At 32.9% G+C, this 17,474-nt stretch overlaps 1 protein-coding gene across 6 annotated transcripts in view; it reads right to left on the reverse strand.

The window, feature by feature from the left end:
• The window catches only part of PCDH17 (protocadherin 17), an 87,754-nt gene that overhangs the window by 51,762 nt on the left and 18,518 nt on the right, over positions 1–17,474 (reverse strand). For 4 of the 6 annotated variants that reach the window (XM_032442072.1, XM_015851690.2, XM_015851691.2 and 1 more), the window contains 2 exons: positions 7,096–7,154; positions 6,746–6,918 (listed from right to left, as the gene is read on the reverse strand). The exons of 1 other annotated variant lie outside the window; for it this stretch is intronic. In XM_032442072.1, the coding sequence (XP_032297963.1) occupies positions 6,746–6,918; positions 7,096–7,154 (232 nt within the window). The remainder of the gene's footprint in view (positions 1–6,745; positions 6,919–7,095; positions 7,155–17,474) is intronic. One more of the 6 variants, XM_032442071.1, reaches the window with a different exon arrangement.

Below are 17,474 nucleotides of genomic sequence, written 5' to 3' on the forward strand. Positions count from 1 at the left end.
GTCCCTTATTTAAGACACTTCTGTTGATGTTTTCCCCAGATGGAAATAAAACTAATGATAATTAAAAATCAACTTCAAGTTTCCAACTAACAGGCATTAGCTTTACAGCAGTCCTATCTGCAGAACATGGGTTTTTTTAATCAACTTGGTAACAAGAACATGGCTGGAATGTACAATAGGACTGTAGCAAAACTTGAGCAATATCAGTTTTCACCATATCTATAGTTTTTTTAGCTTAGTAAGAGGAGATACAATAATACATTGATGATATAAAATGAGAAAGAATGGAGATGTATATGCTTTAATTGTCTCCTTTATGTAACCTGATAAACACACACATACACAGACTAAGAGGGAGGAAATAATCCTCTAGTCCTGTTACAATAGTTTGTATGATATTAAGTGTCCATTCAGTGCATAGATATATGCCCTAAAATTTCCATTAACAAAAGTAAGCACAGCTAGAGAACATCCATTTACAATCCAAGAGAATGCATAAATCCTTTAATGATGAAAGCTACCACTTTTATGATTTCCTCATTTCAAAAGTTGTTGATCTTTCTATGCTCCCACTTTTCATTCGATTTATAAAAAGAATCTGAAAATAAAAATTGTTAGCTGAAGATAATGATTTTGACATAGAAGGGCCTCATTTTACTGAGAACAGCACATACATCTCTTGCTCTTCTAGTGGGAATAAAGCAAAAAGATAACTAATGGATTCTAAGACTTCCAAGAACAAAACTGCAACACAGTGACTGAGCTCAGCCCCAGGAAAGTCAGTGTCAAAACAGGGAGTACAGAAAGGAAGTAATGAGATTTACACTAGTGACAGGCAAGGAATATTCTGCTTTGTTGCCTCAAAAGCAAAGCTACAACACCTTAATGTTAAAATTTACACCTAAATCTCAGACAAAAGAGTTGTGTTAAATGACTTTTGATCTTGAGGCACGTTATGTAATCACCCAAGAATACACTTTTGTTTGTCTTTTTGTTTGTTTGTTTGTTTGTTTTAATTTCTATTTGTACAGTTTCAGTCCTTTAAGGTGTTGGCAATAATATATCTAAATTGATTTGGTTGTGAAGCTTGTAATTAAATCAATATACACAAAAAATTAAAAGAGAACATTCAAATTGAATTAATTTGTAATTATAAGAAAAGTAGAAATGAAGGAAGAAGGGAGAAATAAATTACCTGAAAAAATGTAGTGTAACACACCAAATGTTCCAAATTCAGCTGTGCTGAATGGTTGTAGGCCCTTTTTTGTTTCTCAGTGACACATTCTGTGTGTGTATAGATGCAGAAAGTTATTTCTGAAAATCAGTTACAGAAACTTCCCTCATAATCTGAGGCTAAATCTATTTATTAAAAGTGTTATACACCATTCACAAAACTTCACTGTTACTATGTGATAATAATCTGCCAGAAGCTAAAATGTAACTCATTAAAAATCTGGTTTGTCAGAACTCAACTCTAGTTGAAAAGCGGGATAATGGGCAATAACAAACAGCAATAATAGGCGATGGTACTCTGATGCAAAGTGCATTCACTGTCACTTCAGCTGCCAGGATGTTTGCAGTTTTTCTATTTTGTATCAACGAAAGATGCTAAGAAAGTAGTCAAGGTATTAAGCTAATCCATTTCTTCTCTATTAGGATGCTAATGCATATCCTTTTCTCATTTCTTCCAAGACAAGCTCCTGCTTCATCAGATTTCTCCTTCCTCACCTGGATAGCTTTGCTTGAACTCCAAAACTGCTCATGTGAGCAGAACATGCTACAAAGAATCACACCCCGTTCTAACAAGGAAGCACCAAACAAACTGGACTCCCATTTTAAACACACCTGACTATCACTCAACTCACACGTCAAAGTGCCACTCTTGAACCTAGATTCAGTATCAAAATAGCTGACAGGAAAAAGTGAGCCTGAATTCAGAGTAGAAGGCTGTCTAAAAATAAAACTTTAAAAGACATTCAAGATAAAAGCAACAGAGGGAGAAAAAAAGGCTTTGTCTTTATTTTTCAGAAGTACTTGCTCAATTTTTTCACAATAATTTCATTAACAAATATGTCATAGATCACTGGATATAAACATGAGGAAGGTTATGACAGTGATCTGTGTAGCAAAGGTGACTGACTCATATTCCTCTGGTAGATCATTAACTTAGATTCAAAGGGGGAATATTTTTTCTAGTTTCTCAAATGATGCATTGCAGAATATTTGCATAGCGTAGCTGAATCTAAGAAACTCTTGCAAACATGTTACCTTGGTCAGCTTTAGACTGTTGAGTTTAAGGCACTATGAATATTTGACATTTTTCATAGTAAACCTGTAATTAAAAATGCAAGATACTAATATAAAAGCTAAATATCAATAGATATTTAATCTATGCTTCAATGTGTACCGTGGACTTCAGAAGAATGAGACCAGTGATAATGCTATAAATTTTCTTAAATTCAGTACTATTCTCTTGACCAAAGTATTCACAGTAGAAAATAAGGAAGGACATTCTGTCAGATTAAATGTAATAATGAATGTGTTAAAAATGCACTAGAGTGGATATGGAGCTGATATAAGGAAATCATTGGAAAGTTCAAAAAAATCATTCTTAAAAAGATTCTTATATCTACTCTGATGCAGATAGATATTGTAGAATATTCAATTTCATGTATCTTTCTTTTTAAAAAATTTAGAATAAAAAGGAACAAGTTACTACAGTCTTGTTCCATGAACATGTTCAGAGGACCAGTCACAGAATCACAGAATCACAGAATTGTAGGGTCAGGAAGGGATCTCCAGAGATCTTAGAGTCCAACCCCCCCTGCCAAAGCAGGCTCCCTAGACCAGGTTCCACAGCTAAGTGTCCAGGTGTGTCCTGAATGTCTCCAGAGAAGGAGACCACAAAAAACTATGTATAATGCTTTTCATAGAGATGCAAAATATCATCGTGATTATGAAATAAGTGTTCTATTTTCATGTGAAATTTAATCTCTTATTATTATTATTATTATTATTAATTAAATAGTAATTAAATAATAATAATAATTGCTGAAGATTGAGTCCAGCCCTTTTATTCTAGTCACATATATCTTAGCTTAAAGATGTGCTGTTCCACAGAGAAACCTGGTAAACTGGTCTTAGAGGTGTCTCTAACACCAGTGCTGAAGTTTTCTTTTGGTCTTTCTTCATGGATCTACTTCCAGTTTTCCTTCATTCTTAGGACCTGCACTACCATTAACCAGGCAAAAGCACATGCAAAAATGCCCCCTCTATGGGATACAAGTGTGAACAGCACGCATTTTGAAAGCAAGATTTCTGTTGCATAGTGAGACAGTTAAAAAAAACAAAACCAAAACCAAAACAAACAAACAAACAAACAAACAAAATACAACAACAATAATAATAATCCGTTAGAGATATATTAAGTCAGAAAAGCCCGGGAAAATCCAAGAAAGCAGTGACTTCTAAGCAAATAGGAGAAAAAAACAAACAAACAAACAAACAAACAAAAAACACTTCCCTATCTCTACATTGTTTTACAGTTTAAAAGATAAACATTCTAAGGACTAACTAAGAAAGTTTAGAATACACATGATTTTTTTGTAAATATAATTTATGGATTGTAATATCATTTTCATGTTTGTATGTCATTTAAAGAAACACGGATTATAGTTTTTATGCACAAACCACAACAAATAAAAATATTATTCTATTATTTGAACATAAAATGTGTGAATAACATGTGCTTCTCCAGGTGGAGCAAAAAGGAATTTTTATGTAACTTGGCAAACCTATTTAAAACTATTAATTCTTGTAAGATTTGTAAGTAGAATGTAATGATCTTAAACTGTCTGAACCTCTGAAAGGATTTAAAGTCTCAGAAACAAAATGGGGAAAGTAAAAGATAAGCACGACAAATGTGTCTAAAATCATTCAATTGAAAAAGTAACAGTCACATGGAACAGGACAGCCGAGTCAGTATAAGTAGAGAATAAGTAGAGAATCTGATCTGACCATAGACAGACAGATACTTTTATGCAGAAAAAAATGGCTTGGAATTTACAGAGAAGGAAAAAAGTAATACCTGAAAGGAGACATGCCTGTTTTAACATGACTTATTGTCCCAGTGTATTTTAAAGGCCTTTCTTTTACCCCCCATTTCTTTCTAGAAGTTAAATTATTTTAAAATCTTTAAACAGCAATAATCCAGTAATCATATCTGTACCTTTACTACAAAACAGTGAATTCCTACCCTTCAGCGCAACCTAGAAAGATGACAGAACTGACTAAAACACAACTTCTGATACTGGTTCAGGTGCTGCCATAGAAAATTTTTTCTATCAAGTTCTTCACCCCCTTTTCACAGAAAACAATTTTTCTCTAAGGAAAATGAAATACTCTTTATACCCAAATCACATACACCATATTTCTTACTCTCCTTCAGCGTGGGATGGGATGGGATGGGATGGGATGGGATGGGATGGGATGGGATGGGATGGGATGGGATGGGATGGGATGGAATAGAGTAGAGTAGAGCAGAGGAGAGCAGAGCAGAACAGAACAGAACAGAATAGAATAATGCATAGCAAAAGACATTTTGTTTACTGTCTTTCAAAAGAGAGGAGCTACCTTGGACTAAAAGCCCTAATCATACGATACTCAATAACAAGTGATCATTGATTTCATTGAGAAAACCATCTTGCAACACATTTGTTACTGCAATGATTTCTAGCCCCATAAGGTGCCCACTGAAGGTTTAGTTTTTGTAAAATGCTAAATGATTTTATTACCACACACTTGAGATGGATGTTAAAAAAAAAAAAAATTAAAAAAAAAAAAAATTAAAACAAAAGCCATTAACATTTGAAATTATTATTATTACTGTTTTGGGGCGGGGGGGGAAATGATTCACCTCTCATCTCTTGATGCAAATTATTTATCTTTTTTTAGTAAAAAATATCAAATAAACACCTGCTGCTGCAGTACAGTGGCTAACAGTACTTAACATTCATAGTTCAACTTTTAATAAGAATGTGAGGAATTAGTATGAGCCACTGCCATGAGCTCTTACCCGATGAATGAGGCCCTCATAAAGATATAATGATAAATGCAAACCTCCAAATAACTTTTTTTTGTTATAATGGAAACATGCAATAGGAGTGATTGGCTTAACCTGCTTACTAACAATTTATATTTTGAGCTGTATACCTTTTAACATTATACTGACAGATTGCAATAAAATTTGAACTCTGGCTATATAGTGATTTTCTAAAAAGCTCTCACTTTTTAATTATTTAGAGCAGTTAAATTCATTTTCCCTACATGAAACAACTTTTTGAATTTTTTTAGAATTTTGTTTTCATTGTTGTAGTTGATTGGGAAGAAATCCAGCCTTTATGTTAAAACAAAACTGAAAAAGTCTACTACTGCATCTTTATACAGATCAATGTCTAATTATAAGCAGAGACTTGCTGTGCCAGAAGGTTAGGAAAAAATAATCTTTCTGGCATTTATTACTTGGGAAATAAGGTCATATTTGAGGTCAATCCTCAAATATACACAGAATAAATTATACTGCAGCATTCTAAATATTCTACATAGCAAAAGCCACATTGCAATCCCAACATAACCAGAAACGTGTTCCTAATGACTGTACAACAGTTCAGACTGGGCTAGCTACAAAAAGAATCTAGATCCAATTACTGAACAATTAATAAAAAACTTATATTTTTTTCTGCTTAATTATAAATGTACTTTCACAATAACGTTGACTTATTTAATCATCTCTTAACTTATTCTAAGACTGAATAATCCTTTACACAATTAACCTAAAGTAAATAGACAAAACATTCCAGCAGTAGTGCTCTTTCTTATTCCCTACAGTCTAGGCAAATTCACATAAATACATAATACTAACGAGCTCAGTTTGATAGATTTTTTTTATTATTATTATTTATTTTCTGTTTTGTTTTGTTTTTAAGTTTTTCTTTTGAAATAAAAGATCTCAAAATTAGATAAAGCATATCTGGAAAAAAAAAAGCATTTGATAGAGTTTAAAGAAATAAACATGCTTATTTGTCAGAATGAAGGCTTGCAGAGATTGTGATCATAAGTAATTTTAGCTGATTCACAGACACTCATCTTTGATACCTTCCTAAAATGTGGGTGAAATTTTACTAAAAATCAGACGATTATCTTATTTGACAAATCTCATAGTACTATTAATTGTGAAATTACAATTCTACAAATAGAAAAATACATTATTGAAATGGAAACACTTTCTGATTGGGTTTTACTGTTGTCTGATACCCCAAGTCTCTTTTCTTTTCCTCACATCCAAAATACACAAAGAATTTAAATGACTGCTATTCTTTTATCTGTTGCAGTCATGTCTGAGTTGAGTTTTCAAATCACACTTTGGTTGAAGAACAGTATATAATATATCACAGGCAATGCCAGTGGAGATAAAGTATTTTCTAATCATTTTAGAAAAGTACTATATATATATATATATATAAAAATCTATTTTCGTTCTATGGAAAAAGGATACTTGTGGTTTCATTTCATGTTCATTCTGAAAGATCCTGAATGCTTTTGCTCTGGGCTAGCTACAAGATTTACAGTTTCCTCTGATAGTATTATCAGAGGGCTATTCCATCCTGTTACGCTGCAACTGCACCTCTAATAGGTTTATAATGATGGCTTAACTTTACGCTTTGTAAGCACTGGAGACTTCACTCACCTTGTTCAAGTGGCTGGCTTTTAGTTGAAGTAGTTTTCATCTTGAGTGCCTCCCTAACAGACATGTCACAGCAGGAGCCTTTGTTAGTGTCTTGGTCACTGTCAGCCTGATCACTGTCCCCATGCCCGCTGTCCCTCAAGCTGGCTCTTTCTGGATCCTTGAACGTGGAGCTACTGAAATACATATTTAAAAAAAAAAAAAAAAAAAAAGAGAGAGAGAGAGAGAGAGAGAGAGAGAGAGAGAAAGAGAGATTTGTATTTACTTGTTCTAAGTTGAATCGTACTCTCTGCAAAGCAATTTTGACAAGAATGCAAATGGGGAAGCCGAGAAAGTTATTTAATAGGCCTTACCTTTGAACAAACTGCTGCCTGCTGCCCATGTAATTGGGCTCTGCGGGAAAATTGTCTGTCTGCGAAAGAGAAGGAAAAAAATACGTATAGTTGTACACTGGACAAATCTCCTGCAGAGCAACAAGATTTCCTAGAGGAGAAATGATTAATAATTCAAAAATTCCCTTAATCTTCAGATTTGTATATTTTAATTAAATTGGAAAATGCTGGCATGTAATTATGTGCTCAGAACAATTAAATGATTCCGGTCCACAAATTACCTGCTAAAGTAAACAAAGAGGCTCCAATAAGTGGCATTCTCTGTGAGCAACCTGACAGATGACACTGTTTATGTTTTTTCATTAGTTAGATATTAAGACTGATGGTTACTGAAAATGAGAGGAAAAAAAATACTTTTGTGTATTACAAAAGTGAATTATTCAATAATACTAATTTTTAATCATAATTACATCATCTACTGGGATTCTGAAGCCCTTACTACTGCAGTGCAGTTTCATGTTTCTACAAAACACGCAAATTAAGAAAAGCAAAGAAAAGCAGAGAAAAGGAAAGAAAAAGAAAGAAAAAGAAAGAGGAAAAGAAGAAAAAGGAAAGAGGAAAAGAAGAAGGAAAAAAGGAAAAAAAGAAAAAGGAAAAAGGTGAAAGTAAAAGGGAAAAGAAGGAATATTGTTTAGATATAAAGAAACTTGTTTAGCTCTTGGGGTTTAGTTTGTTTTTAAATGCTACTGGAAAAGTGCAAGTAGGAAAATATTTGGGTTTTCTCTCTTTAATTTTCATCAGTATTAATAGCTACATCAGAATAATGAGAACCACACATGCAAACAAGAACATTAAATGATTGTTGCTGACAAGTGGTTTTAAAAAGAAGATACTTTCATTAACTCTGTCATGAGTATATTTTTAGCAGCATAAGCTAAGTAATTGTAGAAGCAGAGGTATTTACAGCATCCAGACCAACATGGAGTCCTGCCAAAGGGAACTGAATTCCCCTTGTATCATCAGCTGAAGTTCTTTGGAAGAGAGACTGAATCTTTCACAAAACCCCATATACTGCAGATTCGTGCATGTCACTTCATCTTGCAGCTGACCTAGCAACAGAGCGCCTACTGTTTTCTGCATCACTTCAGATCACACCACTATGCTTTTCAGCAGCTATGAGTTTTCCAACAGCATCTCGCATATCAGCATCAGTAGCACAGGCAGCACTCAATTAATGGAAAGCCCAATATGAGATTTAATGATGCACAATGAGTGCTTACACAAATGACTGGTCTCCTAGATATTTATTCTTCCTTCTCACTCTCCATTTTGTCTTTTATGATTTATTTTGTGTTGCTTGGCTGTTTTTGTTTGTTCACTTTTGGCAGGCACATGGTAATTAGAAATATTTGATGCCCTTTGTGTCATTGGAATACTGGACCTTGAAAAAGACATATGAAGTTACATTTGAAATGTAACAGTCAAAGATGGTCACAACAGAAAATAAGCAGCCACATGCCACCCTCAAAACATATGTGAAATATATGTGCTCATGCATATCTTGTGTGTTTTAGAAAAATCACAAAAGATAAATTGCCTCCTATTCTTGATTCATGAGGTATATTTACACCACACATTTTTTCACATTTTTCTTACTGGTGATTGAGTCTTTTGGTTTTAAGAAAATAGAATTATTAAAAATAAAAATTAAAATTAAAAAATTGTGTTCTCATTTTGAAGTAGTTTATAATTTAAGTTGCAGTGTATGTTGCAAATGACTTTTTATCATACCAAAATTACATACCCTTTGAAAATCTGATGCACAGAAAGACAGTTGTTCTTTAGAAACATTAAATGGTGAGCTTATAAAGGTTCTTAAATACTGTCCAAGAAGAGCAAGTACAAAAGAAGAATTCTGAAGATTAGGCACCTAAAATCTGGTGTGGTGCCACTGCTTTTCCAAGTCTGCTTTTCAGAAGTACTCACATTTTCAGCTACAGATAGTCAAACTTTTGCAAATCTAACTGCTTCATCGAGGGGGCTTTACACATCAAGAAACAAAGAAGATCCTGGTTTTAATCAATGTCCTTAGAATAAAAATTTACCTTAGCTGCTAGCATGCTTAAAGTTATAAGCAGAAATACTAAAAAAAAAAAAAAAAAAAAAAAAAAAGGAAGAAATGGAGGCATAACATTCTTATATTTAATCTTGCAAGCCAGCATCTCTTGTGAGAAGCAAATCCACATCATATATATAATTACAACATACACAGTGTCTGATACTTCTCAACCCAAATAAACCTGCATAATTGCAGAACTCATATCTGTTTTCTAATATCTCAGTTATAGATGCCCAAGAAAACTAACTTTGTGGTTTGTTCTTTTTTTTGTTCTTGTTTTTATGCAAGAAATGTGTCTACTCACACAGCAGCTACTAGAATCAACACTTCTATTTTTTATGATGTTGTCAGACAGGATGTCTGTTACAAAATGCATTTTCATCAATTCTCTTCTATCTGATTAAGAAACATAAATCAGACTCTTGCCCTGGAATTAATTATAGCAGATCCTTAAATGTGGTGCTAAGGACTTCTCTATAATCTGAATCATGGTCAGAACTGGTCAATCATTTTGTTTCTGCACTGTCACAGAAATAAAAATGTAACACAGTAGCCAAGATATGAATTTTAAAATAGAAGCTATGTAAAATTCTTGGTTGCTGTCATAATAATGGGAGGTGCTTCTGAGAAATTCTGTATTTATAGCAATAAATGGCTTTTAAATCAATCAAAATTTGACCAATTTCCTTTATATTGTATTTTGCATCTAAATAATTGTCTTTTTACAGTTAGTTTACAGCTGCAAAAGGACAACTGTAAATACTTGATAACCATAGATATCTGCACAACTTTGAGTTGAATTCTTTTTCTTCTGTTCTAAAAGTATTAAGCTTTATCCTGTTATAAACTACAGAAATATCATGCTTGTGATGATCTGTAACAGGGAACTCTGAGATCTAGGCAGTAGAGGATAGCTGTTTTCCTGTTTGATATGTAAAAATAAACATTTAATTTTAAGGCTACAAAATTTACAGTAATCTTTTACACAACAGATTACAGAGAGATATGAATGTCTATTTATTTATTCTCTAATTCCAGTTGAAGTGAGAGGTCATATACTTAAATTTTTTACACTTTCTATAGAAGTGCTATTACACATTTCAGTTCATGCATTAATCATATCTCTTAACACCGCATAGCTGTAATGTTAAAAAATAAGTAAGTGCTACTTTAAAAATTTATCAACAGCAAATAAATCCTTTGTTTTTGAGTAGGCAGCCCTTTCCAGGAAATTAGAATTTGGTCTGTCTGCTTGCCCTCCAGCTCTAAGGTAGGTTTCAGTGCACCTACAGATAAACATCTGCAAGAAGACCTAATCAACTAGAATCCCTTTCCTAACAATACAGATACAGATACCCACACAAGATTCACACCATTCTGACCATCTAGCTTTAGGTTTGTTCTGCTCCTCAAGCTGCCTGCCTTCAATAATTGTGGGGATAATCTAGATGACCAGCAAGATATTCAGTTTAATAGTTAACACTAAACAAGTTGCATCATACCAGGAGGGAAGTGAATTACATGGAATTATAATTACCTGATTTAAAATAAATAAATAAACAAACACAACATATGTTACCCAAATTGAAGACTGAGGGCTGGAGTATCAGTTAGGTCACTAAGCCATGAGTTTTTACTAGGAAAAAAACCACAAAACATACTTCACAGAATGTCTACAAAACAAAACTGAGAACTGTCCATCATCCTAGATGAATACTGGAGAATTAAAAGTCTGTGTTATTGCTCTAACATATTGCACCTCCCCTAAAGAAAAGGTTTATTTTCACAGACTAGAACTAATTTATTTCCAGCAAGATTAAGTATATTATTTCCAGAGTTCTTTCAACTGCCCCCTAAAAATGCTTTCTTATATCTAACTTTCCTAATATGTGACTATACAGTAAATTTGAAGTTTTAAGAACACTATCATTACTGTGATGTTACATAAAAGTTCTTGAGGATTTGAGTACACACTTGTCAGTTTTACCTGAAGAATGAAGCTCATAAAAACAACATTTTGAAAGAGACCAGAATTCATACAAACCTCCCAGAAGCTACCAAAAACTGATTTAAAAAAAAAAAAAAAAAAAAAAAAAAAAAAGCTGTTGTCACTGCTTTTCAACAAGTATCTTATGACTTCATAACATTACTTTTGAAGAAGAAAATAGAAGTACAGGCAAAGTAAACCTGTAAAAACTACACTTTCGGTATGTGGTCTTCAGATGTTACAATATAATTCACAGTCCAATGGTCTACCTTGAATAATCACTTGTTGACCAGTGTTTGCATGAACGTGTAGAACATCCTTTAAGTGCTGTTGTCAACTGTGTGGAAAACCACTCATTCTATTACACTTAGTGCTTCCATGTTAAGATGTAACAGTGTCTTTGTAAACTACAGTTATTGGTATGTATTATTCATACGTGGTGAATTCGGAATGCAAAACTTCATACATGTAAAATAAAAGTGGTAAGGTTCTACCAATTAATTGGCTATAACTTCTAAAAGTTTAACTTAGGGAAAACAAAATGAAAAGTTATAGCCAAGAAGGGAATATCAAAACCAAATTCCTGATAAGATTCATTAGCCTTAATAAAACTCATAAGGGAAAAAAAAAATAATAATGAAAACAAAGCTCTCAAAACAGTTTGAACCAGTCTGGAAAATGAATTATGGGAATATTTTTAGCATTCCTGACATTAATCTTACATAGTTTAGGGTTTGGTTTTATTTAAAAAATAAAAAATAAAAAATAAAAAAAAATTGACTATTGTTTTGTGAAAGAATGGGCTTCTGCTTTCAAGAATTCCTATTATAAACAAAATTAAAACAAACAAACAAACAAACAACAAAAACAATGATAACAACAACAAAAACGTGCCAATTAAAAATTAGAAAATCCAGCTCTTTTCCTTCTTCTTTTTTTCTTTGTTTTACCACTATCCTGAAAATTTCTAACAAGCTTCAGTATATTTCATACCATTTGAACAATGTTGGACAACAATAAAAGAAAAAGCTTTCATTTTAACAGACCTTTCTTCTGAAAAATAAAAATAAATAAAAATAAAAAAACAGTTCATAAAGCCAATCTGACTGTAACATAAAAATGAGGAAAAGAGAAAGAGGGAGAGAAGGAGAAATGCAATATTTAAGTATTCTTGACAAATTATGTCCAGAAATAATAGTCACATTAGAGAAAGATGTGTTTAAAAAATGTAAAAAGAGCTAAAACATTAATCAGTTTTATGAATATTCAGCTACTAGAATATTCATAATTTTTTTTGTAGACTTACAAGAACAAGTATAACATTTTTAGAAATGATTCAACACAACTCTATTTTATGTAGATGTTCATACCTGAAACTATAATAAAGCAAGATGTCTTTGCCGACTCTAAATTCATTTTAATTAAACATTAAGTACAAAATGAAATGAAATATCTCTCCTTTTTATCAGATGACTACTTAACATCTACTTCAAGCCCTTTCCGCGTATTTTCGTAAGAACTTCCCACCCTTCCCCCAAGAAACAAATATCTTATGTAAGAACAATCATTTTTAAAGACAAAATATGTTTTGCCAAATCAGGTTTTGAAAGAGCAAACAATTGTCTTCATTTTGTTAGAAACAATATAGTATGATTTTTCACAAAGAACTCCTCCGTCTTCCACTTAGATCTATTGAGTGTGTTTGTTTAGAACAGTTGAAGAACAGTTTTTGATTTCACAAGACTTCTTTCATTAAGAAAAGGTACTACCTCAACATCAAAAATAAAATAAAATGTCAAAGAACTGAGCACAAACTTTTAATAAATGATTCCATTTTATCTGAAAGACAAAATTAAGCAAGCTGTTTTAACAACTCTTGTCCTAGTATGTGCTCTCCACTCTTTCTTTGAAAATATTTTTGAGACATAACTTATATGAATGTACATATTTGAGATGTTTCACACACTGCAAAATGAGTATTTTAGTGTTACAAGAACAGTGTATTTATGTGAATTTCTGACATGTATGACATTCTTCAAAAACACGTGGCAAGAAAACCAGTCAGATTCACAGGATCATAACATTCACTAGTCTGCTGTATGTTTTACTGAAGGATGCTGGTGTTTTCTCTTTCCCTTGTATGAGAAAAGCAAAATCGTAAGGGAGAGTTGCTGGGCTACTCAGTCAAATGGTTAGAGGGGCTTCAAGAATGTAAAGGTAGGACTCAGGAGACAGAAACTTTCTTTTTTTTTTTTCTTTTTTCCTATGAGTGGGGGAATACAGATTCTCCCCAGACAGCCTGATCCACACACTAATTTTCTCAGCACATACTACAGTTGTTACACATAGATGTTAATTTGTTTATTTATTTTTTTTATTAGAGAATTTCTTTCAAAGTACCGCAGATAGTTGTATTTGTAGTACGGTATAACTGAAAACAATTATTTTTCAAGTTTTTACAAGACTTTACTCTGCAATGCACAAGGCACAAGAGAAAACAGAACCCAGACAACAGTGATTTAATGTAGTGTGAGGACTGGAAAACACAGCCCAGTGAAGATTTCTCTCACTTCATTGATGGTTGCACCAAGCCTGCATTCTGAAGAAGCTAAAAAGGTCACTGTAAGAGAGACAGTTTTTGTGTGGCCCTGGTAGATAAAGAGACCTGTAAGACAAGAGAAAGGGTGAGTTCAGACTGATCAGTTTTCCATAGATAAAATAAAGATAACTCCTCTGCTGGAGATACAGGATTCACATTTATGGGCAGACTTCTCATTAAGATAGAACTAGGAAAAAGTGTGGAAACTGAACCCATATCTTCCTTCTACTAAAAAGGGAATTAAGAAGATTTTCCAGATTGAACTCAAATTGCTGTTGGTCTTACAACGGTTTTTAGGCTTCTGAGCCTTATTTTACTTTGCAGTGCAGAACCATATAAGCGTTTAATGAAATTACCACAGTTTGGGAAGAAAATGTGCAGAGTTGTCAAATGGGACTAGAAAACTCTAATTGCAATATGAACTATTTTTTGGAGAATGTGTAAGATCAAAAGAGGTGGAAGAAGTGCTAAATATCACACCACATAAAGAGCTCTATCTGAAAGTACAATAGCTCTCCTTCTGCTATCACAGCATCAATAAATAAACCTAATGAAATTCATGACACATTATTGCATTGCTCTGTATTGCCCCTATTCATTTAAAAATGATGAACACATTTAAAATAATTCACAACCTGTCAAACGCCTGTGAGCAATGCAGTTAGACTGGAGCTTTAAGAAGCCTCTGTGAAGATCTTATGAGAGAGCTTGATACAACCTAAATCAAAGTGGAGATGGAAGTATGCGAAAACAGCATAATAACTACTTCACCTGAATCTATGAGTACAGTTGTATCCAATATATTTACACTGTTCACCAATGATATGTACTTACTGAAGCTGCACTGTCAATAAAAAGCACATTAAGAACCTTCTGAAAGAGCTTCCCTGTCAATTAGACTTCAGATACATTCTATTGCTCCAGTTTTCCTGTCAATTTAATATACTGGATCATATTAACAGTACTGGCTTGTCAATAAGGTAAATCCGAATCCTATTAATGGAGTTACACTGCCAATTTAATCGGCTTCCTGTTTATCGAGCTCCCCAGTATTTGGGAAAGCTGTAAAATGGGATTATAAGGTTAGGTTGCATGCATCTGTCTCTGTAATATATAAATATTTGAGGAGTTGTATCCTACTGTGAAGAAACACATGTAGTAACCTTATTCCTTTAATATGAACTTCAGACGACAGAATAGTCCTGTGGTTTACCATCACTGAGAAAATACAAAATAATCCTCATTTATCACATTATATTTCCTACTTGCTCTTAGTAACACTGTTACAGAACGGTCTACATGTTTGCCAGAAACACAGAAGTGCCAAGAGTTGTGCGCAATCCATCCCACCTGCATGAGAGTATCTGTACAAGAAAATAATAAAGAAGATAAAATATGTTTTAGCAATTAAATCTGAAATACTCAAAAAGTTCAATGCTTGATTAGTCCTTTTGTTGTGCTGTATAATCTCGATGGAATTGAAACTTGTAGCCATAATTTTAGTGCAACAGAGACCCCTGGAAATAAATAATAGGAGGTAGTAGTTCAGGCATTAAAAAACAAGCAAACAGACAAACAAACAACAACAACAAAAAACAGCAGAAATTCTATTTAATAGAAGCCTTAATGAAGTTGAACATTAGTTGCTTTTTACCACATTCAATATTAAATAACTACTTTGACTGGATTAGCAGAATATACAACAGACCATTAAACTGATTATATTAAAACAAATCAACAAAAAAACAAACAAAACAAAAATTAAAACCTTTTACTTAAAAAAGAAAAAAAGAAAAAAGTAATTGCATTAGAATGTACTGGGCATTCTCTTATCAAATTGACTCTCTAGATCTAACTTGAAAATGTGGATTTAGAAAAACATGGTCCAAAATGACAGTTAAAGGTCAATGAATCAAGTTGCCAATTATATTTTCTGGTAGCAGATGGGTGCAATGAAACCTAATGATTGAATTTGAAACGCTTTAATGCACCTTTTATCCATGGCTCCCACCATATTGAGTTTACCTCAGTATTCCTAACAGATATTATGTTTACTGCATAACAAACTCAACCACGGTTAACTAACCAGATTGAAATCTGAACTCCTCAGAACATCCAGTTCATACCACAGAATCAGAATAACACTTGGGAGATTATCTTTGATATCTTTAGCCTTTTTTCACTTTTCACTTCAAACTACATGTTAAATATTAAGTCTCTAAGTTAACACATTAAAATTAGATGGATGTTTAAAAAAAGAGAAAGAAAAAGAAAAAGAGAGGGGAAGGGGAAGAAGAGGGAAAAGGAAAAAGAACAAAGAAAAAGAAAAAAAAGGAAAAGAAAAAAAGAAATAGAATTATAGGACAAAGAGAGAAAAGGGAAGGAAAAGGAAAAAGAAAAAGAAACAAGAAAAGGAAAGAGACAGAGAAGGAAACAACGAAAAAGACACACACACGCGGACTAAAATAAAAAGACAAAAAGAACAAGAAAAGAAAAGAAAAAAGAAAAAGAAAAAAGAAAAAGAAAAAGAAAAAAAAAAAGGAAAAGAAAAAAGAAAAAGGAAAAGGAAAAAAGAAAAAGAAAAAAAGAAAAAGAAGCTACTGCCTTGAAATTTAAAGAGATCAAAGTATTTGTTATCATTTCAAAAACATTTTTATTCCCTTGTGTTTTTAACCCTTTCTTTTTCTGTGTGAAAGCAACCTTTTTTTTCTTTTCTTCACATACAGATATTCTAAGATACAATTGTAAATTGCTGGCATTTTTATTTTTAATGTTAATGCTTTTCTGAAAGTTCTTACTCAGCAGGAACACCCACTGAAGCCTATAAGAGTTATAGAATATATCTTATTCTTACCACTGCTGTTTTCTTGTTTGTAAGAGCAGTAGATCACAGATGTTTTCTGAACAGATAAAAGCTTTATAAAAACTGGAATGCTATCTGGTGGAGAAGATCAAATTATGGCTTTTTAACACTGACAAACTGTTTTGTACTCATAAGGTTCAGTAAGGGGAAGGAGAGAAAATATTTTAAATCTGTTAAGTTCATGTTAACACCTATCCACTATGTTTACCTTCTATCCAACCCATACTCTCGCTAAAAGCAACAATAAAACTCCCAGGAGTCATGACCTGAGGTCTAATAAAATCAATGGATGTTTTCAGTTTGGTTTCAGTGATCCTTGGATCAGACTGTTTAGCTCAATTACAGGATAAGTGAGTCTTTACATAGTGTGCTACATTCCCACAGATACATATGTTGTACGCATTGGAAAGCTGCAAAGGAGCAGGAATATTACTATGGTGATAGAAAGTGAAAAAAATTCTTATACATAATATTCCTTTATGCCAGCATATGGTCCTGTCAATGGATGACATTTAAACCAATTTGTAATGGCAGCAACAAGCATAGGTGATTAGCTTGGCAGAAGACACTGTACGTAGCAAAAGAGTCCAGTTCTATTATTCTTCAATTCAGTGTGAAAAATATTAGCAATGATTCCCTTAAATTTCTCAGGAATTAAAAAGCAAACTGCAGATGCTAAAACTTACAATAGTTTCTTCTCATAATGTTAGAAAAAGACCTACCACTAAATATGCTGCCAAAGTAATGGCTGAATTTATGACAGAATAGTAGATCATAAACCTTACAGCTTCACACGCCTGTGTAAGGAGATTTTCAACTATAAAATGGTGAT

The sequence above is a fragment of the Coturnix japonica genome, chromosome 1 (assembly GCF_001577835.2).
Source record: "Coturnix japonica isolate 7356 chromosome 1, Coturnix japonica 2.1, whole genome shotgun sequence".
Classification (NCBI taxonomy): domain Eukaryota; kingdom Metazoa; phylum Chordata; class Aves; order Galliformes; family Phasianidae; genus Coturnix; species Coturnix japonica.